The sequence below is a fragment of the Hoplias malabaricus genome, chromosome 2 (assembly GCF_029633855.1).
Source record: "Hoplias malabaricus isolate fHopMal1 chromosome 2, fHopMal1.hap1, whole genome shotgun sequence".
Lineage (NCBI taxonomy): Eukaryota > Metazoa > Chordata > Actinopteri > Characiformes > Erythrinidae > Hoplias > Hoplias malabaricus.
Genome location: NC_089801.1, coordinates 22376745 through 22395876, shown reverse-complemented (window position 1 = coordinate 22395876; position 19132 = coordinate 22376745). Strand labels below are relative to the sequence as shown.

Genomic DNA, 19132 nt, shown 5'->3' with positions numbered 1-19132 from the left:
GTGTCAGCTCCTGGACGATATAGAGATGCTGTGGACGGTTCTGTTTAGAGCAGCTCTCGCTGGGACATTGTCCAGCCTTGTGTTTGCGCTCCCATGATCCGGTCGACTGTGGAACAGCTCGGAAAAGAGCCTTCGCTGAAAAGGCATGGGACTCTGAGAAGGAGAAAGGGAGAATATATACAGACACGTATTAGGTTGCTTGTTTGTGTGCATCTCTCTCCCGTAACTCAGCTGATGTGGGCATCTAATAGCTGAGGTGCTGTTCTCCTCCAAGCATTTTGAGCTGTATTATGACAATGCATTTGAAGAAACCTGGTGCTAATGGTCACACTTGGTAGCATCATGTTACAGGACGATGACCTTCTGCATCTAACACAGTGACAACATTACCCTCCACACAGCAGGCAGGGGTAGCCTGCTTCTGTAACATGAATAATACCGTACGTTACTGTGAATTTTCTTGCTGTGGAAGCTGTATTGGGTTTTCATATTGTCTGGTTTCAGAGCGCAGCAGTTATATAAACAGAGATCGACAAAGATGGATAGATATATATCATACACAGCTCCTCTCCCTACACTGGAGAGAGTCACACAACACTCAGAAGAAGATAACTATCTCTTTGTGTCAGGGGGGGCAAAAGATCCCGCATAATGAGGAGATAAAGACTGCTATTCTCTGTTAGACATATTAGCATTTTTCACCATCAGATCAAATGGAAAACAGTTAACACGTCAGACTCCAATGCTCTTGTGACTGAATCTGAGGAAATTATTCATACAAACATCATATACAAGCTTCATCATGTTTATTTCACTCATGTTTTATTTTAACGTGTAAGTGACAGGTAAATAATCTGACCCCACTGTCCCTGAGAGTGAAATAGATATGTGGAGGATAATGTTTTTATTGCCACTGTCTGTCTAAATTATTCCTCTGATTTGGCTTAAAGTTTAATAAATTAGTCCTCGTCTGAAAATGTGAATGTTCAGTGAGTTTCTGTGCCACAGTGAAGCTGAGGGTGAATTCCAAATGTCTCTCAACACCCTCCGTAGGCCACAGTGTTGTTAAAAATAACGGTTTCTGCTCTCATGTAGTGCGTCAAAAATGTAAAAAATGTATGCCTGTATGCCTACTTGGGACACAGCCCAAGCTCCTCTACTGACTGACACATACAGACAGACTTCCACGTTTACGAGATGTGGGTCAGGTATCCATACTAATATTTCTTTAATGTCTAAACGAGGAGCAAAAGTGTGGTAAGTAACAGTAAAACTATTTGAATATCAGAGTTTTTATTTGAGTTGGGTTTTTAAATAACGAACAGGTCCCCAGTATGGTGGCTACTATACACCATGACATCACAATGGTCATGTCACTTCTCTAAACACTACTAATGAGACGGCCAATCAGAAACGTTAGATTATCAGTGATTGTGTTGTTATTGTTTCTTCACAGGTGCCTATCAAAGGTCAAAGGGAAGCCCCTCTAAACTGAAAATGTTTTACAGGCCTTTGTCTTAAGGACTGCACCGGAATGTGTCCACTCCTACTCTCATGTTTGTGGACATTTTATCCTTCCACTATCGTCCCGTGTCACAGAGTGCGTATGTCTACATGTGCTTGTTTTAAAAAGACTGTAAATCTGTCATCTGTGTTTAATAATATCCGCGTCATTTGGTCCTGCTTGTGTACAACGACAGTAAATACAGGCTCCTGTCCATCAACAGCTCCGTCACAGGAGAGCAACCGCTGCGAATCTGCACTGACTCAACACTCTTTCTGCCTCTACAGCCTCTTTACATTCAGCCTAGTTTGATTAATGAGATGAAATGAGTCAGGCTCTGCTTCCTGGGCTCGGATGAGCTTTTAATAATAAAACAGAGCGCAGTTTTCATCACAAGAAACTGCTCAGAGAGTCAGATCACAGCTGGGACGTACATAGCTGCACAACTAGGTCATTGACTTTAACGGCTTGATTTAAAAGCCCACTTTCTCTGTGTATACCACACTGAGTCGCTACGCAACAGTTTGTAGTCCTCAAAGATATCAGTGCGGTCCATCACACATCAATGCTTCACTGACCATCACGGCTGTATTTGCATCACAAGGCAAAGTCGGGGATCGCTTTGAAATCTTACTGAGGTTTGTTAACTTCTGAGGTCGGCAGTATATGGGAAAAAGAACACGTCCAGATTCGTCGTGCAGGGAGGAGTAGTAACGTTTGTTAAGGGATCCATCCTCCACTACACTATGGGTACTCACTACATTAAAGTGTGTTAGACACACCTTGGAAACTTGTATAATCTGAAAATATAAGAGATGCTCTGTAACAGCTGCACGAGTCCTAGCTTATCATACTTAATGCTATAAGTCATCACTCCCCAAATATTTTGATTTTTCAAAGTATATTTCAAATAGTTTGATATATACTATATATAAGTATATTATTACATACTCTCTCTCTCTCATTTATGAAGTTTAAGTTGTCTAAGCTTTAATCACAGTTTGAATAACCACAGAAACTAATTTGTAACTGGAGTTTTATCATTTTGTAGCACGTTCCCTCTGCGTTTACTTTCATGCAGTTAGCACTCTCCTGAATTTAGAGTCAGTTCCTCCTTTGAGATTTTGGATTTTTGTGAATTGGATTATAATTGTGAACATCGACTTTAAAGCATTGCGTTCGCTAACATCAAAATCGGCTTCTAAAACACACTCCCCACAGGTACTAATGCCTTTATATACATTAGTTTATATTCATATAGAGAGAGTTTATATTTAGTTGGGCCTTTTAATCTGCGGTTTTGCTTCTACAGGTTCTGCTGGGGAAAATAACAATTCAAGAAATGTCCAAGAAAGCAGAACTTGACTTTACGGCACACCAAGCACTACACTGAAGTTAGTGTAAAACACACCCTGCTGTAGCCATTTCACACATCTCCAGTCACTCTCTAGCATTCACTGTTTGAGTATGCTTTGCCTCAGTTCTCATTCGTCCACTAATTGTTTTAGTTATCATAAGTAATCTAGAGATAATTAAAAAAATGAAGGAGGATATGGGTGAGTTATATGTCAGTACTACATCAATTTAGATAAAGGGTGGCAGGCTTCACCAAATAGCGGACCTCAGTCAAGACATGGACTTGACAGAAACTGTTGTATTCAGATCCGTGACCAATGTATTAATCATTCATAAATTATTTATTAATAAATAATAATAATACATAATTAATAAAAAATACAGGGCATTTAATGTTATTGTTTTTTTGTAAAACAAGCACAGCTAATCCAATTAATACATAAATGATTCAGTCAAATGATTCAATCTAATTTACTGTCTGTCCTGCATGGCCATTTCACTAGCGAGAGCGAGGACAGAGAAGCCTGCTCCAAAATAAGGAAAGCTGATGTAGAGAAATGAAGGTTTAAAGATGGAAGGATTAAGCAGGCTATGACCATTCTCCCTGCACCTCGCTTTAAACCAATGGATCTTACAGGTTCTGGAAGTGTGGCATTAATCAAAGGCAGCAATATGAAGTGCCACTGTGAGACAAAGCAAAACAATCTTGAGGTTTGAACCTTTGCTGGGATCAAATTTTAGCAAGCAGCACTCATCATGATTGTGTTTTTTAATTTAATGGAATTTACCAATTTTGTAAATGAGGTTGGTAGCATTTGTCGTCTTTTTCCTGTGGATAAAAGCCCCCAGGACCCCAAACACATAGTGCTATTCAAACCCTCCAACACTGATAACAAATACTATGCCCTTGGGATAATATAATAACAAGTGAAAAAAGTAAAGAAGCAGGTCTTGCTTTAGACAGATACAAGTTAAATTTTTATTTTTATTGCCAGTATCCCTCCAGTTCACAGAGATGAACAAACACTCCATCATCAGCCTGTTGTCCACTCACAGGGTCAAAGAACAGAGATAGCACAGATGACCATTAACTTTGTGTGTGTTGATGTGTTGGATTCCTTTTCATACATTCCCCTGCCTTTAGTCCTGACAACAACTGAAGTCCCTGTGTAGACCACAGGCCAGTGTGCATAGTGTGTGAGTATATTTGTGAGTGTGTTATATCATATGGATATTGGCGGTGTGTGGTTCAGATCCATTTTCCTTCAAAGCTGGAGATCAGTACTGCTCTACTAAGAGAGCCAGTTACTAGACTCATCTCAGCACCTCTACGCTATGAGAAAATGAAAGACAAGATTTTACATGGGCCTCACTGCTGAGAAACTCAATAAGGCGATACACGGTAAATAAACAGCCATCGGAATTCAAACAGTAAAGAAACAATGAGGTAAAGTTTAAAAAAAAAAGGAAAAAAGCAATGTGGTGCTGACGCATGAAGGAACGTGCCTTAAGATTCCTTAGGGGAAACTCACAGAGGTTTTCATGGCTGAGACGTAAAATAGTCATTCACATGGTTCATTCATCTTCGGTTACCTCCTCATACTGATCAGGAAACATGAGCACTTAGCAAACCCATGCAGACACAGGGAGAACAATCTGCCCCACAAACTGTGACACGATGTGGGAATTGAACCCGCATCCTCAGGACCCTGCAGCTGAATGCAGTGTCATGGTGCTGCCCTCCAATGATTCAGTGTCGAGAAAATCATATTGATAACTTTACAGCAGTATTGATGGTAACCAGGAGTCGACAGGCCTACAATATAAATACAGCTTTTAAAAAAAAATATATTTACTGTTTTATTTATCAAACCTTTACTTCAAACCAAAAGAATGAAAAGCACAGTAATTCGTTTTTCATTAATTTATCAAACAAACTGTTCCACTAATTAATGGGTTCACAAACTCTCCTAACATGGCTGTTTATGTAATGCAGATAACGGCAATATGTGGTTAAAGGATTGGGCTTGGTACTGGAAGGACACTGGCCCTATCCTCAGGACCGACAGGAACATCCATCCAAGTGCCCCTGAGCAAGGCACCTAACTACCAAAATGTTCCAGGCATGTTCCGAGGGTAGCTGTGTGCTGCTCTGGGTGTGTGTTCACTGCCCCTAATTACAAGAGTGAGGGTGTGTGCTCCCTGTCATGGATGGGTTAATTGCAGAGGTCAATTTTAACTGTAATGCTGTACAATAACCATAATGTAGAGTTTCACATCCCAGTACTGTTAAATCTGAATAAATATAATTAGTATTCATTATTTCTAATCTATCAATTAATAATGTCTCCAGCCTCTGGTCAATAATTCAATAATTTTTTCAAGTTAAAACTTGACGTCTGGTTCCTATCAACACCACTGTGACCCATTCTCAATCTGGAAGTTTCTCTATAAAAGCTCTTACACATCAAACCACTCAGAATGACTGTTAACATCACAACCACGTAATTATGCAAACATTTGAATATTAAGCAGAATTCCTCTTGGAAATTGGAGCCAGTGAACAAGTGCGATCATATTATTCTGATTTTTTGACTTGACGGATACCTGTGCATCATTATGTCAACACAACTCTTGCTAAACGTAACTCAAAGAAAATTATAAAACTGTGTTGATGTAATGTATTTATACTGGAATCAAGTCCATTCATTACATCACTTACTCAGTGTAGTCCCATTTCTACAGGGTTCTAGAAGAGATTTGGATGGAGGATGGATGAGTCTAGACCCAATTACTGAGAACGCAGATATTTCTTAATAAAGTCCTATGACCAATTTTCCAAAAGCTGAAGATTTCAGGAGAGAAAGTTAAAGTTAGACATTTAAAGTGCATAAAAAAAGATTGCTTCTGAAAATGAAAGAGCCATATTTCCTAAAATGGCCATGTTTCTTAGAGCAGAAACAGAAATGTTGATAAAAGGCGAGGTGCTGATTCACTGCGAGGAGATGGGAGGAACGTGTTTCGCGTATAAACTAAAGAAGATCATTCACAGCTGGAAATTATAAGAATTCCACACACAAAACCCTTCAAGTTTGGGAGATCACTAGTCAGATACCTCTTCCCTATACTTCAACACAATGCCAGCCAAAATGGGCATTTGCTCACTTACATAAAACTGGTCTTACATACTAATATTCGCCCTCCAAACTTGTTGGCATTGTGTAATTGGTTAAGCCAAGCCTCTGTGTAGTTATGGCACAGACTTGAACTGGTCTAAAAATACCCCATCCCCTAAAAAACCTTTAAGGAGATCTCAGCAATCACACCATCAAGCTCTTCCTTTAGCAGGAGGCCTCCAGTTTTCAGTTTTCTCAAGAAAGTGTACCACGATAAGGCATACTTTATGGCCTACATACAAAACCTGGAAGAAAAAAAACATCTGGGTTCACCAGCTTACATTGTTATTGGTAAATAAAACCAAATACTGCTTTTGCATTGTAATAGTTTAAGTTACGTTTCAATTTTTACAAAATAAAATTTCTAGAAAATAAATAATAATAAAAAAAAAAGCTGATAACCTTACACCTGCCCAATCAGTAGTTTGTGAATTAACATCCCCACCCCTCTAGTTCAAAGACATCTAACAATAAAATTCACTTTTTGCAAGATTAATAAGTTATTACTTTTTTTTTACATACATATACACATACAGAGGGGAACTGGAAGTCGCGTAGCGCATTCTGGTACTTGCCAACCCCTCTACATTCTCTAAAACTATGAGACACACAATTGAACAAGAAAAGAGTTCTTTACATTAGAATTTGGCTAAATATGTATATCCCACAATGCATCACTGGAGACTTGCCTGAGCACACTTGCATTTCTGCCTGTCTGATATGAACAGAATGGTTTGGTGACTAATCAAAAATTGCAGTTATCCACGTACCCCAACCAAGGCATGTCTGATTTCTTAGATTTTTTTTCTCCTTAAGTTCAGTGCTGTAGCTACAAGGCTAACACTGCTAATAAACACAATATTAAATATTAAATAAATAAAAAAGAGTTTCAATAAAAAAAAAAGTTTAGGGCCTCACTGCTTTTCAAACTGAGATTTTTCAGAGGTACACATCAGACTGGAGAGTTATGAATGCCTGGAGTGTTGTGAATCACTAAAAATGTGAAAGCCACAAATGTCAGCATTTTCTTCTTTAAAAACGTTGAAAACTATTGAATTATCTTAGTTTAATGCCATTTCAATTAATTATGTCCTTTTACTTTATAACAAGCATAAAACATCACTATTATCAATAGTTAGCTTTAAATGTCCAATTCTACATTAAATGGTGAAGCGATTGCATTCTGGCACCTGAGGCTACTTCAACATTTAAGATGGAACTGAAAGTTTCAAAGAAAAAGCTGCTGAATAAGAAGCTGAATTCAGCTTCATATCACAGAAGAGTTAGGACTGGGTGACAATAAATGATTGTGAAACATGTCTGAAGGTGTATGATGTCCTAAATTTAATTAAAGTACAGCAGCTCCTCTGATATCACTGCAGACTGGCAGAGCTGCCTACAGAATACCACTATTTGCCTATAAGGTGTGAGGTGTTAAGATGAATATAACTTCACCATGTAGCTGAACGCAGATGTCAGCCATTTTAGACAACAGTGACGATTCCTAGTGTCAGCTACACTGAGGCTTTGTTTATTTCTCCTGCTCACAGTAAGTCATACTAGTCATGAACAGGCAAGTTTATGGGGCATTAATGAAGACCTAGATCTGGTTTTCACTAGAAGGGGACTATTTACTTCCAGTGTTTGTTAGCCATGTTAGCCTTAGTGCTAAACAAAATATGGCAAATTTAGACATCTAACATGCCTTGGCTTGACTCGACTATACCCGGGGTACGTGTACAGCTGATTTACACTAAACCTTTCCTTTAAGCCTGGACTCCACATTCTCGCAGAAAGCCGTTAAAAAGTGATATGTTACGAGTCCTGCAACTCCGTAACTCTGCAATGTTTGGCTGAGAATGCTAGGCTAGAGCTGTTTTTCTAGCTGTGGAGCCTCAGAGGGAAGTAATTCTGAATAGATTTGGCTGTACATCTTCACATAAGACATAAAGATAAAGAGTTAGAATTTAATCTTCATTATATGAGATTCTGCTGGTACCGGCTTATCACAGTGACTCTAAAATAACAATTAGAGGAGCATTAAAGACTATGTACAACATACAGACATGTTGACCAGGATTCTTCGAAGTGTGGTGTCCCTTTGCATGAATGTGTGTGTGATTTGGTCAAGTTTAGTCCAGGCTGTCTGCGTGTCTGGTGGAGGAAGTTTTGCATTGGCAACAAGGCAAGAGTTCATTGTTTTTTTGTTTTTTTATGAGGAAACGGATGCTTTCCTTGCTTTCACATAGTGACGTCACCATGAGTTGTTCTGGCGTGAGGTAAGAAGTGAGAGTACTTTGATATACAAGTGATTTGCGAGAGAATAAGTAGGATCAACCGTGAATGTATTCACATCCAACGTCCCGAGCGGATAGTACACATCACTTCTTGAGCCAGTGGTCACTTACTGAAAGCAAATATCCTACAATACAATATCAGCAGAAGTCTGTAAATGTCTTTGAACATAGTAAAACAAAAAGGCTCAGTCTTTCATTAGATGCAGGAATCCCATGTATTTCAAGTCTTGTTTCCCTTTGGGATTGAAGCCAGAATGCATTTCAGCAGGATGAAGTTCCCTTCATATCCAGTGGGTGGAGTCTTTTCTTTCCAGCTACAGAAGCTGTATTACAATGCACAAATCCGGATTAAATGTTCACGTCTTTGTAAATAGCTTTTTGACAGATTTTCACATTATCTTACATAGCGAGAAGAGGTCATTCACAGTCCTTCATTCTGAGGCTTAGAGAAGGTCCATTCGTTGTCAAAGATACTGATGTTGGAGGTTCCAGGCTGCTTTGTCTTTCAGAAGCGGGTCGTCTAGGTCCATAGATGCTCATTTCACATTAGCCCTGCTTCTGTTTTAATATATCCTGCAAACGATTGGCCACCCTTGCAGTGGCTATCTGTGTAGTAACACTGCAAAGCCAACTTTAGGGATGGATATATGAAAAAGTAGAAGGTGCAGAGAAAACACTGATCCAGGGCTAAGTTACATACAAGGCCAGTATAATATGGAATTGGCAGATGGTGCCAGCATATATTCAGGATGTTGCTACACTAGCATCTTACCCTAGATGGGAATATCCTTTACAGCTGGGCACTCCAAATATGACCAGCATCCACATTCATAAAGCTCAGTGTAGTAATGTTGTATTCACTATGATTTTACTGATAGAAGACCCAAATCTTCATCTAAAAAGCTTCCTGAATACAAGTCCAGGTCTTGACCGTTTTGACCTCTTAATAAAAGAGATAAATTAAGATCAAGGACTGGGAAAATCAACAGGAATTTCAACAGGAACTGAAGCTTAAATGCAAAGCTAACTATGCTAACCAAGGAAAGCTACTGAAAACACCTTAGTATGATCTTATCCTGCTAAATAAGACACTTCCAATATTCATTCGGTGCAGCGAGGAGTACAAATACCAGCTGGTTTGTCCTAGCTGACTATAAGTCATGCAGTACAAGTTGGGTTTAGATGGTTGCTAATAACATATGCCACCAAAATGCTGGAGTGTCTATGAAGCTGGCCTGTTATTTGTTGGTACTAAAGCACTTTTAAAAGACTAATGAGGTGGGACAGGATAAAAGTGCTCTGATTCTGGAAATCCACAGGAGATGAATCAAAGCTTAGTATGAAATCCTTAATTTCAAAAAGCCTATGCAACTAATTAAAGGCTCTAGGTTATTATTTTGCTCTTATAATGAAGGTCCTTCAAAGTTGAGTATGTGTTTCAATGGAGCTACACTGTACTGTTACATAAGGCTTGTTTTGCTGGGTTCAACCACAAGAGTTAGCTGAAATATAGTGCAAGTCTATGTACAATATGTACGTCTACAATCTAAAGGCCTGTAGGTTGTCTATCTTTGCTCATTTCTTTTGCCTTATTCCCTAAAACTAGTCCCATATCACAAGTGCTACTATGTGCCCTATTTTCCAGCCTTGCTTGCTTCCACGTTGCTTCAGCCTTCAGTAAGCAGGACGTGCTATGTGTTGTTATAGGTGCCCCACCAATCTATTTTCAAAGGTCTAGCCCTTCTGTGGCTCTGGATGATTTGCTGATGTTCATGTCATTCCTTGTGGTCTCTCTTAGTCTCTAGTGGCCTTGCAGGTTTGTGTGGCTTGCTTTGCTAGAAGGACTAGCTCACATTTTAGCTCACATTTGTACTAACCTTCATTGATCTACTAGTGGCGCTTGTTAAGGGCATAAATATGAATTTATTCTTGATTTCTGCACTTAAGATGGCTTGCTTTGCCAGCAGGATTGCTAAATTTATGTAATGTTTTTTGGTCTCTATGAGACTTTGTGGGTCATGCTAAGTGGTCTGAACTGCTATGCTAGCAAGACTTGCTATCATTTTTCTCAGTACCCTATGGTTTGTATTGATCTGGGTCTTGCAGGTTGGCCTGTATTTCTTTACTAGCAGATCTTGCTAACATCTGGAACAGTCTTGTACTGATTTTTGGGTGTCCTACTTTGCCAGCAGGACTTAAGTTATTGTGTCTTGGGTCTACAGTTCTGAAGGCTTACTAACATTATAGTTCTTCCTCTGAGAGTTTCTGAGGGTCTTGCAGGTTGCTCTCTGTTGCTTTGCTAGCAGGACTTGCTCACGTTTATACTAATCTTCATCGATCTCGGTGAAGTGTAGGTCTCGTTCTGCTAGCAGGGCTTGTTGACATTGCACAGTAGCTCTGTGACTTTGATGAGGCGTGCCACGGTGGTCTGCGACTCCTCCTGCAGCCGCTGGTTGTTCTGCCTCAGACTCTGCACCTCTGCCTGGAGCACCGCCTTGTCCTCTTTCTCCTGCCGAGGGAGTGGCACACAACAACACAGATGAAAATCAGAGCACCCCCTTGGGGCATGGGGTGGAATCGCTTGTAAGTGGGGAACTGTGGTTGAGAGTTGGATTAGAAGAGAATTTGAGAATCTTAGTGGCTAATTTTAAACAGTGTAGCCAGTGCATTTTTGTCAATGCTGAGAACGCTCTGGAATCAGTTTTACAGCAAAAGTACACGGGTCAGATTTGAGAATTATGATACCTATTGAAAGATGTATTCTACTGAATCAACTTGGTTCAAAGAGGTAAACCATTTCCACACAAATAAAATATATTACATCAGCCCACATTAAAATTCAATTCAATGTGTTCAAAATATCTTTATATTATCTTGCCTTTTATGTAAACACATTTTTAATTCTACAGTACACAAACTGGCCCTTGGATGTTTACTTTATCTGTGTGAAAATTGTGTACACATTGGAATTAAGTAAATTCAAAGCATCTTTGCTTTTTTTCTCACTTTCAAAAAGCTGAGTGGGTGTAACACAGGAGTTATAGTGCTCCAAATTAAACAAAGTAAGCAAAGACTGGATTAAAGCCTGTTTTCCTGTACAGAGGGAGTTTATCGTGTCCCCAATTGGGCTGGGTTTGGACAGTACATGTTCTATATAGTACCCAATGTTATGCAGTTAACCAGTTGACAGAGTTCTAGATATAACCATCACATGGACTTAAGAACCCTCAAAGAACCCCTTTGAAACTCAAACTCACCAACACACCAAACATCAGAAAAACACATAAACACATCAGCATTAAATGAGCACACTAGACAATAAGGACAGAGACGCACACAAGGATGACGAGTTAAAGATGGATAGAATGGATAACCATGGTTGACTTTCTACTCAGATTTAGCTTAATATCAATTTTAAAACAACATAACACTGAGCCATGCTCTGTGATAAGTGAAAAACGCAAAGAAAACTGCATTGTACAGATGACACTAGATACTAGTGCCTGACTGACACATTGCTTACTCTATAACACTGATAGATACTAGCCTGTGTTTTTTATCAATATTGGCACAAAAAAAATCACAACAATGCACTGTTAATTCCTGACTATTTGATATGACATCACTAGACTCTGATTACACATTCACCGAACAATAGGGAAAAATCTTAGGGCGTTTCACTGGGGAACGCAGTAAGTCGTCACCTCATTATCTGTATGAAAATGGCCATGATTTTTACGAAGACAAATAATGAAAAAAAAGAAACATGAGAGGCAATTTAAATTAAATATTTTTCACTCAGGTCAGACATTAAATCACACTTTAAATATTTCTGAAGTTCCAAATTATAATAAATAATACTGAATACCAGAAAAACATGATTGTTTTGATCTATTTTCCACAAAACATGTCTAAATGTTCAGAAAAAAGCTTTCTAGTATCTAGAGGGCACATTTTAGTCTCCTCCTTTGCTTCAAGCAGTATAAAAATAAGCAAATAAATACATTTAAATATCTTTTCATTTTTCAGTCCCATGGTTCTTACGCTTTTCTTACCATCTTTAACAGGAGGCGACTGGTATTTCATGCCATTCAACAACAATTTTTTTTCGGGACTAGAGTCTATAAATCCGTTGCTGAGGGCAGAAAATATCCACTGTGCCTTTGGGAAGGAAGAGGAGGCGGACGAGACGTGAAAATGACAGAAACTGAGAAAGGCTTTCTCTTACAGTTGATTAAGTTCTAGAAATAAAACAGGTAACTGTGGGGTACAAAGTCAAACGTACCAGGTAAAGATTTGGGGAATCAATGATGGTAAGATTGGAGACTTTATAACTATATTCCTATAAAATTCCAAACAGGTTGTAGACAATTATATTGCTATATTTTGGATAAGTCCTGGATAAATTAAATGTCATAAATATGGGGAAAAGATACGTACAGGACATAAAACAAGATGAGGGGGAGGGCTATTCTACTCGCACAGAGTTAATATTTTGAGTAAATCATACAGTTATACAATGTAGAAATGATAAAGAGAAATCATCACTTTAGTGAACAAATTTTGTGTTTACGATGGGTTTTTCACCTCAACTTATGATCAAACTTCTGCTCAGCTTGTGCAACTGACTGTTGGAGTGTTATTGTTCTCCTCCAAATGTGCTGATCCCTCCAGTGGTATTATGTGATTATAGCAGTTCAAAAAGAAGTGGTGCTTGGCTTCACGTGTTCTGGAGGGAACAACCCTTCCAGACTGGTAGCATTGTGTGTGAATGGATGAGTCTTAGCTTATAAATGGAATATGAGATGACTAAAATGGGGAGAAAATTGGGAAAAATATTTTATATTCTATAACTTGTTGGGAATTTGAGTGTAATTTTATTAAACTGCCTTGGCAATTACCACCATATTCCCCAAAAATCACTGACTATGTAGTACTTTGGAATTTGTACCTCAAATCTACCTGGTTAATATCTGCAATTTAATAAACTGTAAAAGAACATGTTACCAGAAACAGACAGTAACAGGAGAAAGAGTTTAACAGAGTTTTCAACAAACCCCTTTCTCTGCTGTCAGGAAGTATGATGATGCTTTTTTTCAGTGAGTCATCATTAATAGATGAGGTGAGATGAGGGCGGCTTGTCACAAAGCACGCTAAGTGCAACAACATCAAACATACATAAACAGTTTATGACAGCTACGTGAAGCATTCATGAGGCGCCTTAGCTGAAGAAGACGGCTTAAAAATAGATCCCTCATGGGGTCCTAACTTAATGCAATAACAGTGACATCTGAGCAAGAGAAAATATTATAAATCTTGTCAGTATTTATTGATATTTCTTATTATGAGACTGTTGTAAGTTTATTGTAAGATTTTCCAACATATTTCTAGACAATTTTGGCTTGTTTACTTCATCATCAAAAAAAAAAAAAAAAAGATCTCAGCTGTGCACTAATGGTTAGAAAGTAGAAAATGTCTCTGGTTCTATCCACACAAAAAGCAATACATTGGGAGTAGGAAGGAGTGAAGGAACAGTGCTGTATCCTCCCTCAACATCCATGGCTGGGGTGCCTGCACAGAGATGGATGTCTGCCACTGTGTGTGTGTCTTCAGTGCCATGGATAGGTCATACATTTTTTTTTAAATAATTTTTGAAATTGTGCAAAATTGTCTAAAATTATGTTGAATAATCTTATAACATTCTCACAATAAAAAACTCTTAAGATATGACATAGGTATATAAGTTATTGTATATTTACTAGAGTTAATACAGTTCTACTTATTAACTCCTTAAAATCCCTTGCTTCTTAAATATAAGGCGTATTATTAAGTAACTAGAAAATAACAGATGGGGCTATTTCTTAGATATTTTTTGGGCCCATTTTTGGGCTGATGGTTTTTATGGGGGTTTTAAGGGAACATTGTTTGAGGTGCAGGATGAAAATGGGTAGCTCAACAGCTCCTTAAGCCCAAACCCACTGTAACCATTGCTACAAATTGCTTTAACAAACCACAATAATAAATTCTATTTCAACTTTGAGTGCAGATTGGCCGCCATTCCAAAAGCTGTCACTTTGTGTTTATGTATGTGTGCATATGTTGTCCTACTTATCATGCCATGGGGCTAGTTTGGTTAGCGTTATCATCAATCAAATGCAAATCCTCTTTGACTTGCATATAGACTCACTGCTCTTAAAGACTACTCTCTGCTTTGTGTAAAGGATGACACGGCTTCCTAAGTACATCCGTTGGCTTTGATAATAAGGAAATTTTTAGCTCTCACAACTGAGCTCTGGGCACAGGTAGAGTGTGATTTGGGAAAAGATACCTTATATGCCCAAAGATTTGTATACACTACTAACATTCACTATTCCCTGTGAAAAGGCTCCCTGGTTGTGCTGGAGAACCGGGCTGCACGACATGGACATAAAAGGCAAAAAAAGTTGAATAAATAATGCGTTTAATACTGATTAATTTAATTCAATTTTCAATACTTGTTTCATTATTTATTGAAAAACTTGTGCTAATAATAAATGCCAGAAATTGGCTTTAGATTTGAAGGGCAGAATCTCGCCCTTCATATGTCTTACAGTGGTTTGCTCCAGTTCCTAACATCACGACAATTGCCAGGTCTGCAAATTTTAAGCAACACTGGGCTTTTTTTTCTGTGAAGATTCTTACACGTTAGTCATCGCAGGTTACTTTTTTAATTATTATTATTATTTTTCTTATTTCTAAAGTCATCTGGCCTTGCTCACTGATCCGGTCTCTCTCCAGTACACCAGATTAATAAAAAGAAACCGCCTGTGTCCTGATGAAAGATGGTTTTCTATTAAGAATCTGTTAGAGATGAGATCACGCTACTGTGCCCATTTATTGTGTGCCATCTACAGGCAATTCATGGTATTACTCTTTGAACATTTTTCAACGGTACATTAAAACAACAGTATTTTGGCATCCCCTCAGGAACAGCTCTTGGGAAATTTTACTGTCTATTGTCCCCCGATATGGAAATGAATTTTAAGCCAATAGATAATGTAGCTGTTCAGTTGTTGTTGTGTGTGACGTTTGTATTCGGCTGAACAGTGTAGTGGATAAGACTCCTACACTAAGGTAGAAACACCACCACTGTGGTGTTAGGCTATTTAGTGCAATTAGTAGATTTGTGCAGTTCTGGTCCTTTTTTTGTTATGCATCGTGATACAGGAATTCGTGCAAACCCTATTAAAGTAATTCATGGTCATATTGTAAGTGTTTTCCTTGTTTTTTTTTTTATCTATTTCCCTAGATTAGATTGATGATAACATAGTTGGTGGTTAATGGTGGGTGTGAAAGGCAAACAGTGGGGTGTGATAGTGGGGTTACAAAGGCACAGATACAGTAAATAACAGGAGATCCGCTGTTGGGCTAAAGCCACAGGATCATCGTGTTAGCTCTGAGTTCTGACCGGCCCCTGTCTCACTTCTTCACGGAGGATGTCACACATTTTCAGTTGAGAGAATATCATTTGCGCTCCAGTCCCTGGAGATGCTACAGTAGGTTTTGCTGGATTAGATGTCCATCCTCACGTGTCAAAGTGTCCCCGGAGGAGCCCAGAATTGCTCTGACCTCTAAGGTCAACAGAGTGTAAGATGTCTAGTTGTTAAATTTGATCTGTGAGGCAAGGTGTGGTTTTGGCTTCTCTTTTTTCACACCCTTTCCAGTAAAATAACTCCAATCAACAGGTTTAGCTGAGGCTTAATAGGGCTGAATTATGAAATATATTTACATCTTCTACATGTTATCCATTATGAGCTTCTATTGCCCTCTGATGGACTGGCGCCCTGTCCGGGGTGTGTTCCTGGGCCCAGTGATTCCAGGTGGACTCTGGACAGATCGCAACCCTGAACAGAATGAAGTGGTAAATAAATGAATGGATCGCATCCCATGATACAGTAGCATTCATAGTTGTGATGACAGAATAAATCGAATTAGTTCATACACAGAGAATGTGATTTATCTGATAGGAGCCAAGTGTCTCCCTGAGCTGGGATCAGAACTCTGTTCTTCAGATAAATAGCTAAATGAATAAACACACACTATATTCTGAAATAGCCTGTAATAATAATCTATAGATGATGACCACACTGTGTGAAACAATAATGACTGCTGTCACAACAAACCTGCATCTACATGAAGAGATTCAGAAGGAGCGGTGTATACATTAGGTGTACAAATATGTTTTTAAGCATTTTTGTGTACTGTATAATTATAATTAAATTCAAACATTCTCCTGCTCCTTTGCCATTTATTGGTAAGTGTTCCGTAATATTAAAAATTACATTTGTCATTTCAGTCAACAAAAAAACAACCTAATAATGAACTAGTTTGCTAATAGCAAGCGAGAAGAATTTATTGGTCACTGCATTCATTGTGAGTTCCATCAAGAAAAAACACTGCAAAAGCTTGTGTATCGATTAGTTCTTAAGCGATAATATTGTATTAAAAAGTACATGATCAGATCATGAATGTAGCATATTAATGCTTAATATTCAGGTTAATTTTTATTGAATAAAATGAAAATTGTCATATTTAAGATGACATAAAGTTACCATAAAACAAAAGAGAAGTGGAAGATTTAATATTGAATTACATCTGTTACACAAAAATGCTTAAAAAATTATTTGTACTTCTATTAGTACCTAATGATGTGTATATTGTACACAATAATGGATTGTGGATCAGAAGGCCACCGGTTAAACTTTCTTGACGGGCAGAAATACTGGGGCAGGGTGTGGGGTTGGATTTAAGGAACAGCGCTGTCTCCTCCCTCAACATCCACAGATGATGCGCTCTTGGACAAAGCACCTAACCCTAGACTGTTCCCCAGGTATGAAGGGATGGCTGTGTGTGTGTATGTGCGCTTTGCGCTGGACAGGAAAAAGCAGAGCTTTCCTGAGTATGTTATGTCCATATCGTGCAGCTCTATTCAGAGTGATTTTTGAGTTATCATAATGTCATAACACTGCTTTTTGAAAGATTTTAGGTACCTTTCATAAATTCCCACATCTCACACTTCATCTCTCACTGCACGGTCTACACCTCCCTGGGTCAGTTTTCCAAAGCTCAGTTTTCCTTAGCTTTGACAGGTTGAGAATTGAAAAAAAAAAAGTGTTATTGGGTTTGGTTTGGGTTGGTTTTAAATCGGTTTTGACGCAATGGAGGAAAAATCTCATGCTGTACTTGCCTCGACTGCCATTGGTCGCTTAGTGTTGAGAGAGTGAGCATGGCTGCCCAATGTCCCTCCAGCCATCTTCTCATCTCCTCTGTTCGCCCTGCCCAATGACAAGACAGGTTTCTTTTGCTTGTCCCGCCCTAACTCTACAGTCCCTCTGGCTGATTGCCTCTGTCAAGTCATTTGTTGTGGTTCTGGGGTGGATGAGGGCAGGGGGACTGGGTGGGGCAATTAAGTGAATGGGGTGAGGGACAGGGGTGGGATTATTATTTGGGGGAGGAAGGGGGCTCAGGAGCTCTGATGGGACTTGCTAAGGGAGGGGAAAGTACCTTTTGGAGGTCATCCTGCAGTCGTTTCAGCATGGCCTCCAACTGGGACACTTTTTCTTCCAGGTGACCTGGTGAGTCACTGAGAGAGAGAGAGAGAAAGGAGAGAGAGAGAGAGAGAGAGAGAGAGAGAGAGAGAGAGAGAGAGAGAGAGAGAGAGAGATTTCATATGACCAGAGAATGGGCAATAACTAAAAAAGCAGGTGAACCATGTGATTATGATCACCACAATTAATATTATTTATCATTATCACAATGTGTGTTTTTGCAATAAAATATAAACACATTGCCCCTGGTTTCCAAGAAACCTTAGTCTCAACAAAAAGAAAAGGCTCCACCTTGTGGATGCAATAATCATTACATTTTAGTTACGTTTTACAAAATGAATGCTATTAAGGACAACATATTATATAAAATCACTTGTTCTGTGCATGTCCACGTTTATCTGGGGAGCTGGAGCCCACAGGCTGTGAAACAAGAGCATCCCGTCTGTTTTTTGTGGTTTGCTGAAGTCAGAAAACATGAACAGAAAAGAAAAACAGAACAGAGAGGAAAGAGAACTAAGCAAAAAAAAAAACAAAACAAAAAAAACGACAAAAACCAGAGCATCTGTACTCTCTCCTGACTGCTGTGTGCTCAGGGTCGGCGTGAACAACGAGCGGCTCATTATCATTTAAAGGAACAAACACTAAAACCAGTCATTCTGAACAGGGCTGTTCAGACAGAAGAGAACACTGCTGTGGTGTTTGATCCTTGTGGGATTTTGATCAAAGCAGATCACAGATGTTCCATTAAGACCCAGAACTGTGTTCACTTCTGGAAAAGGGAAGAATAGGCCCTCATTAAAGGAGTTTATTTTCAATTAAACATTTTTTTCAATTTTATTTTTAACTTAAGATGCTGAGCTGATTCTGCTTATGAATTCAACATATTCAAGACAAAATTCTGTTGTATCCTGTTGTAGCAAACAGCTTCACTTCATGTACTGTCTGTGTAGATTAGGTTACAGAGGGGTGGAGAAATCATGAGAGTGATTACAGAAAAAAAAACAGTATTATGAATAAGAAAACCCTCCTGGAACCCCTGAAAAAAAGGCCAGATAAAAAAGGTAGGCAAATGCAGCCATTTTGAAGGCTGACGTAGGCAAATTACACCTCTTTGGTCATAAATTCATATTACTGTGTGCTTTCTCTTCAGCTGAAGTGAACTACCACAACAATAATTATTGAAAATAATAACACTCCACCTTTGACTTAAGT

The 19132-nt window shown here is 38.8% G+C and overlaps 1 protein-coding gene across 5 annotated transcripts in view; it reads right to left on the bottom strand.

The window, feature by feature from the left end:
• Nucleotides 1-3248: 3248 nt before the first annotated feature.
• sipa1 (signal-induced proliferation-associated 1) overlaps nt 3249-19132 on the bottom strand; it is a 90998-nt gene continuing 75114 nt past the window's right edge. For 3 of the 5 annotated variants that reach the window (XM_066651838.1, XM_066651855.1, XM_066651847.1), the window contains exons 15-16: nt 17877-17955; nt 3249-10842 (exon numbers count right to left, since the gene is read on the bottom strand). In XM_066651838.1, the coding sequence (XP_066507935.1) occupies nt 10699-10842; nt 17877-17955 (223 nt within the window). In that variant the 3' untranslated portion in view covers nt 3249-10698. Of the gene's footprint in view, nt 10843-16101; nt 16217-17571; nt 17648-17876; nt 17956-19132 lie in introns of those variants that run through there. The other 2 variants (XM_066651860.1, XM_066651866.1) reach the window with 2 other exon arrangements.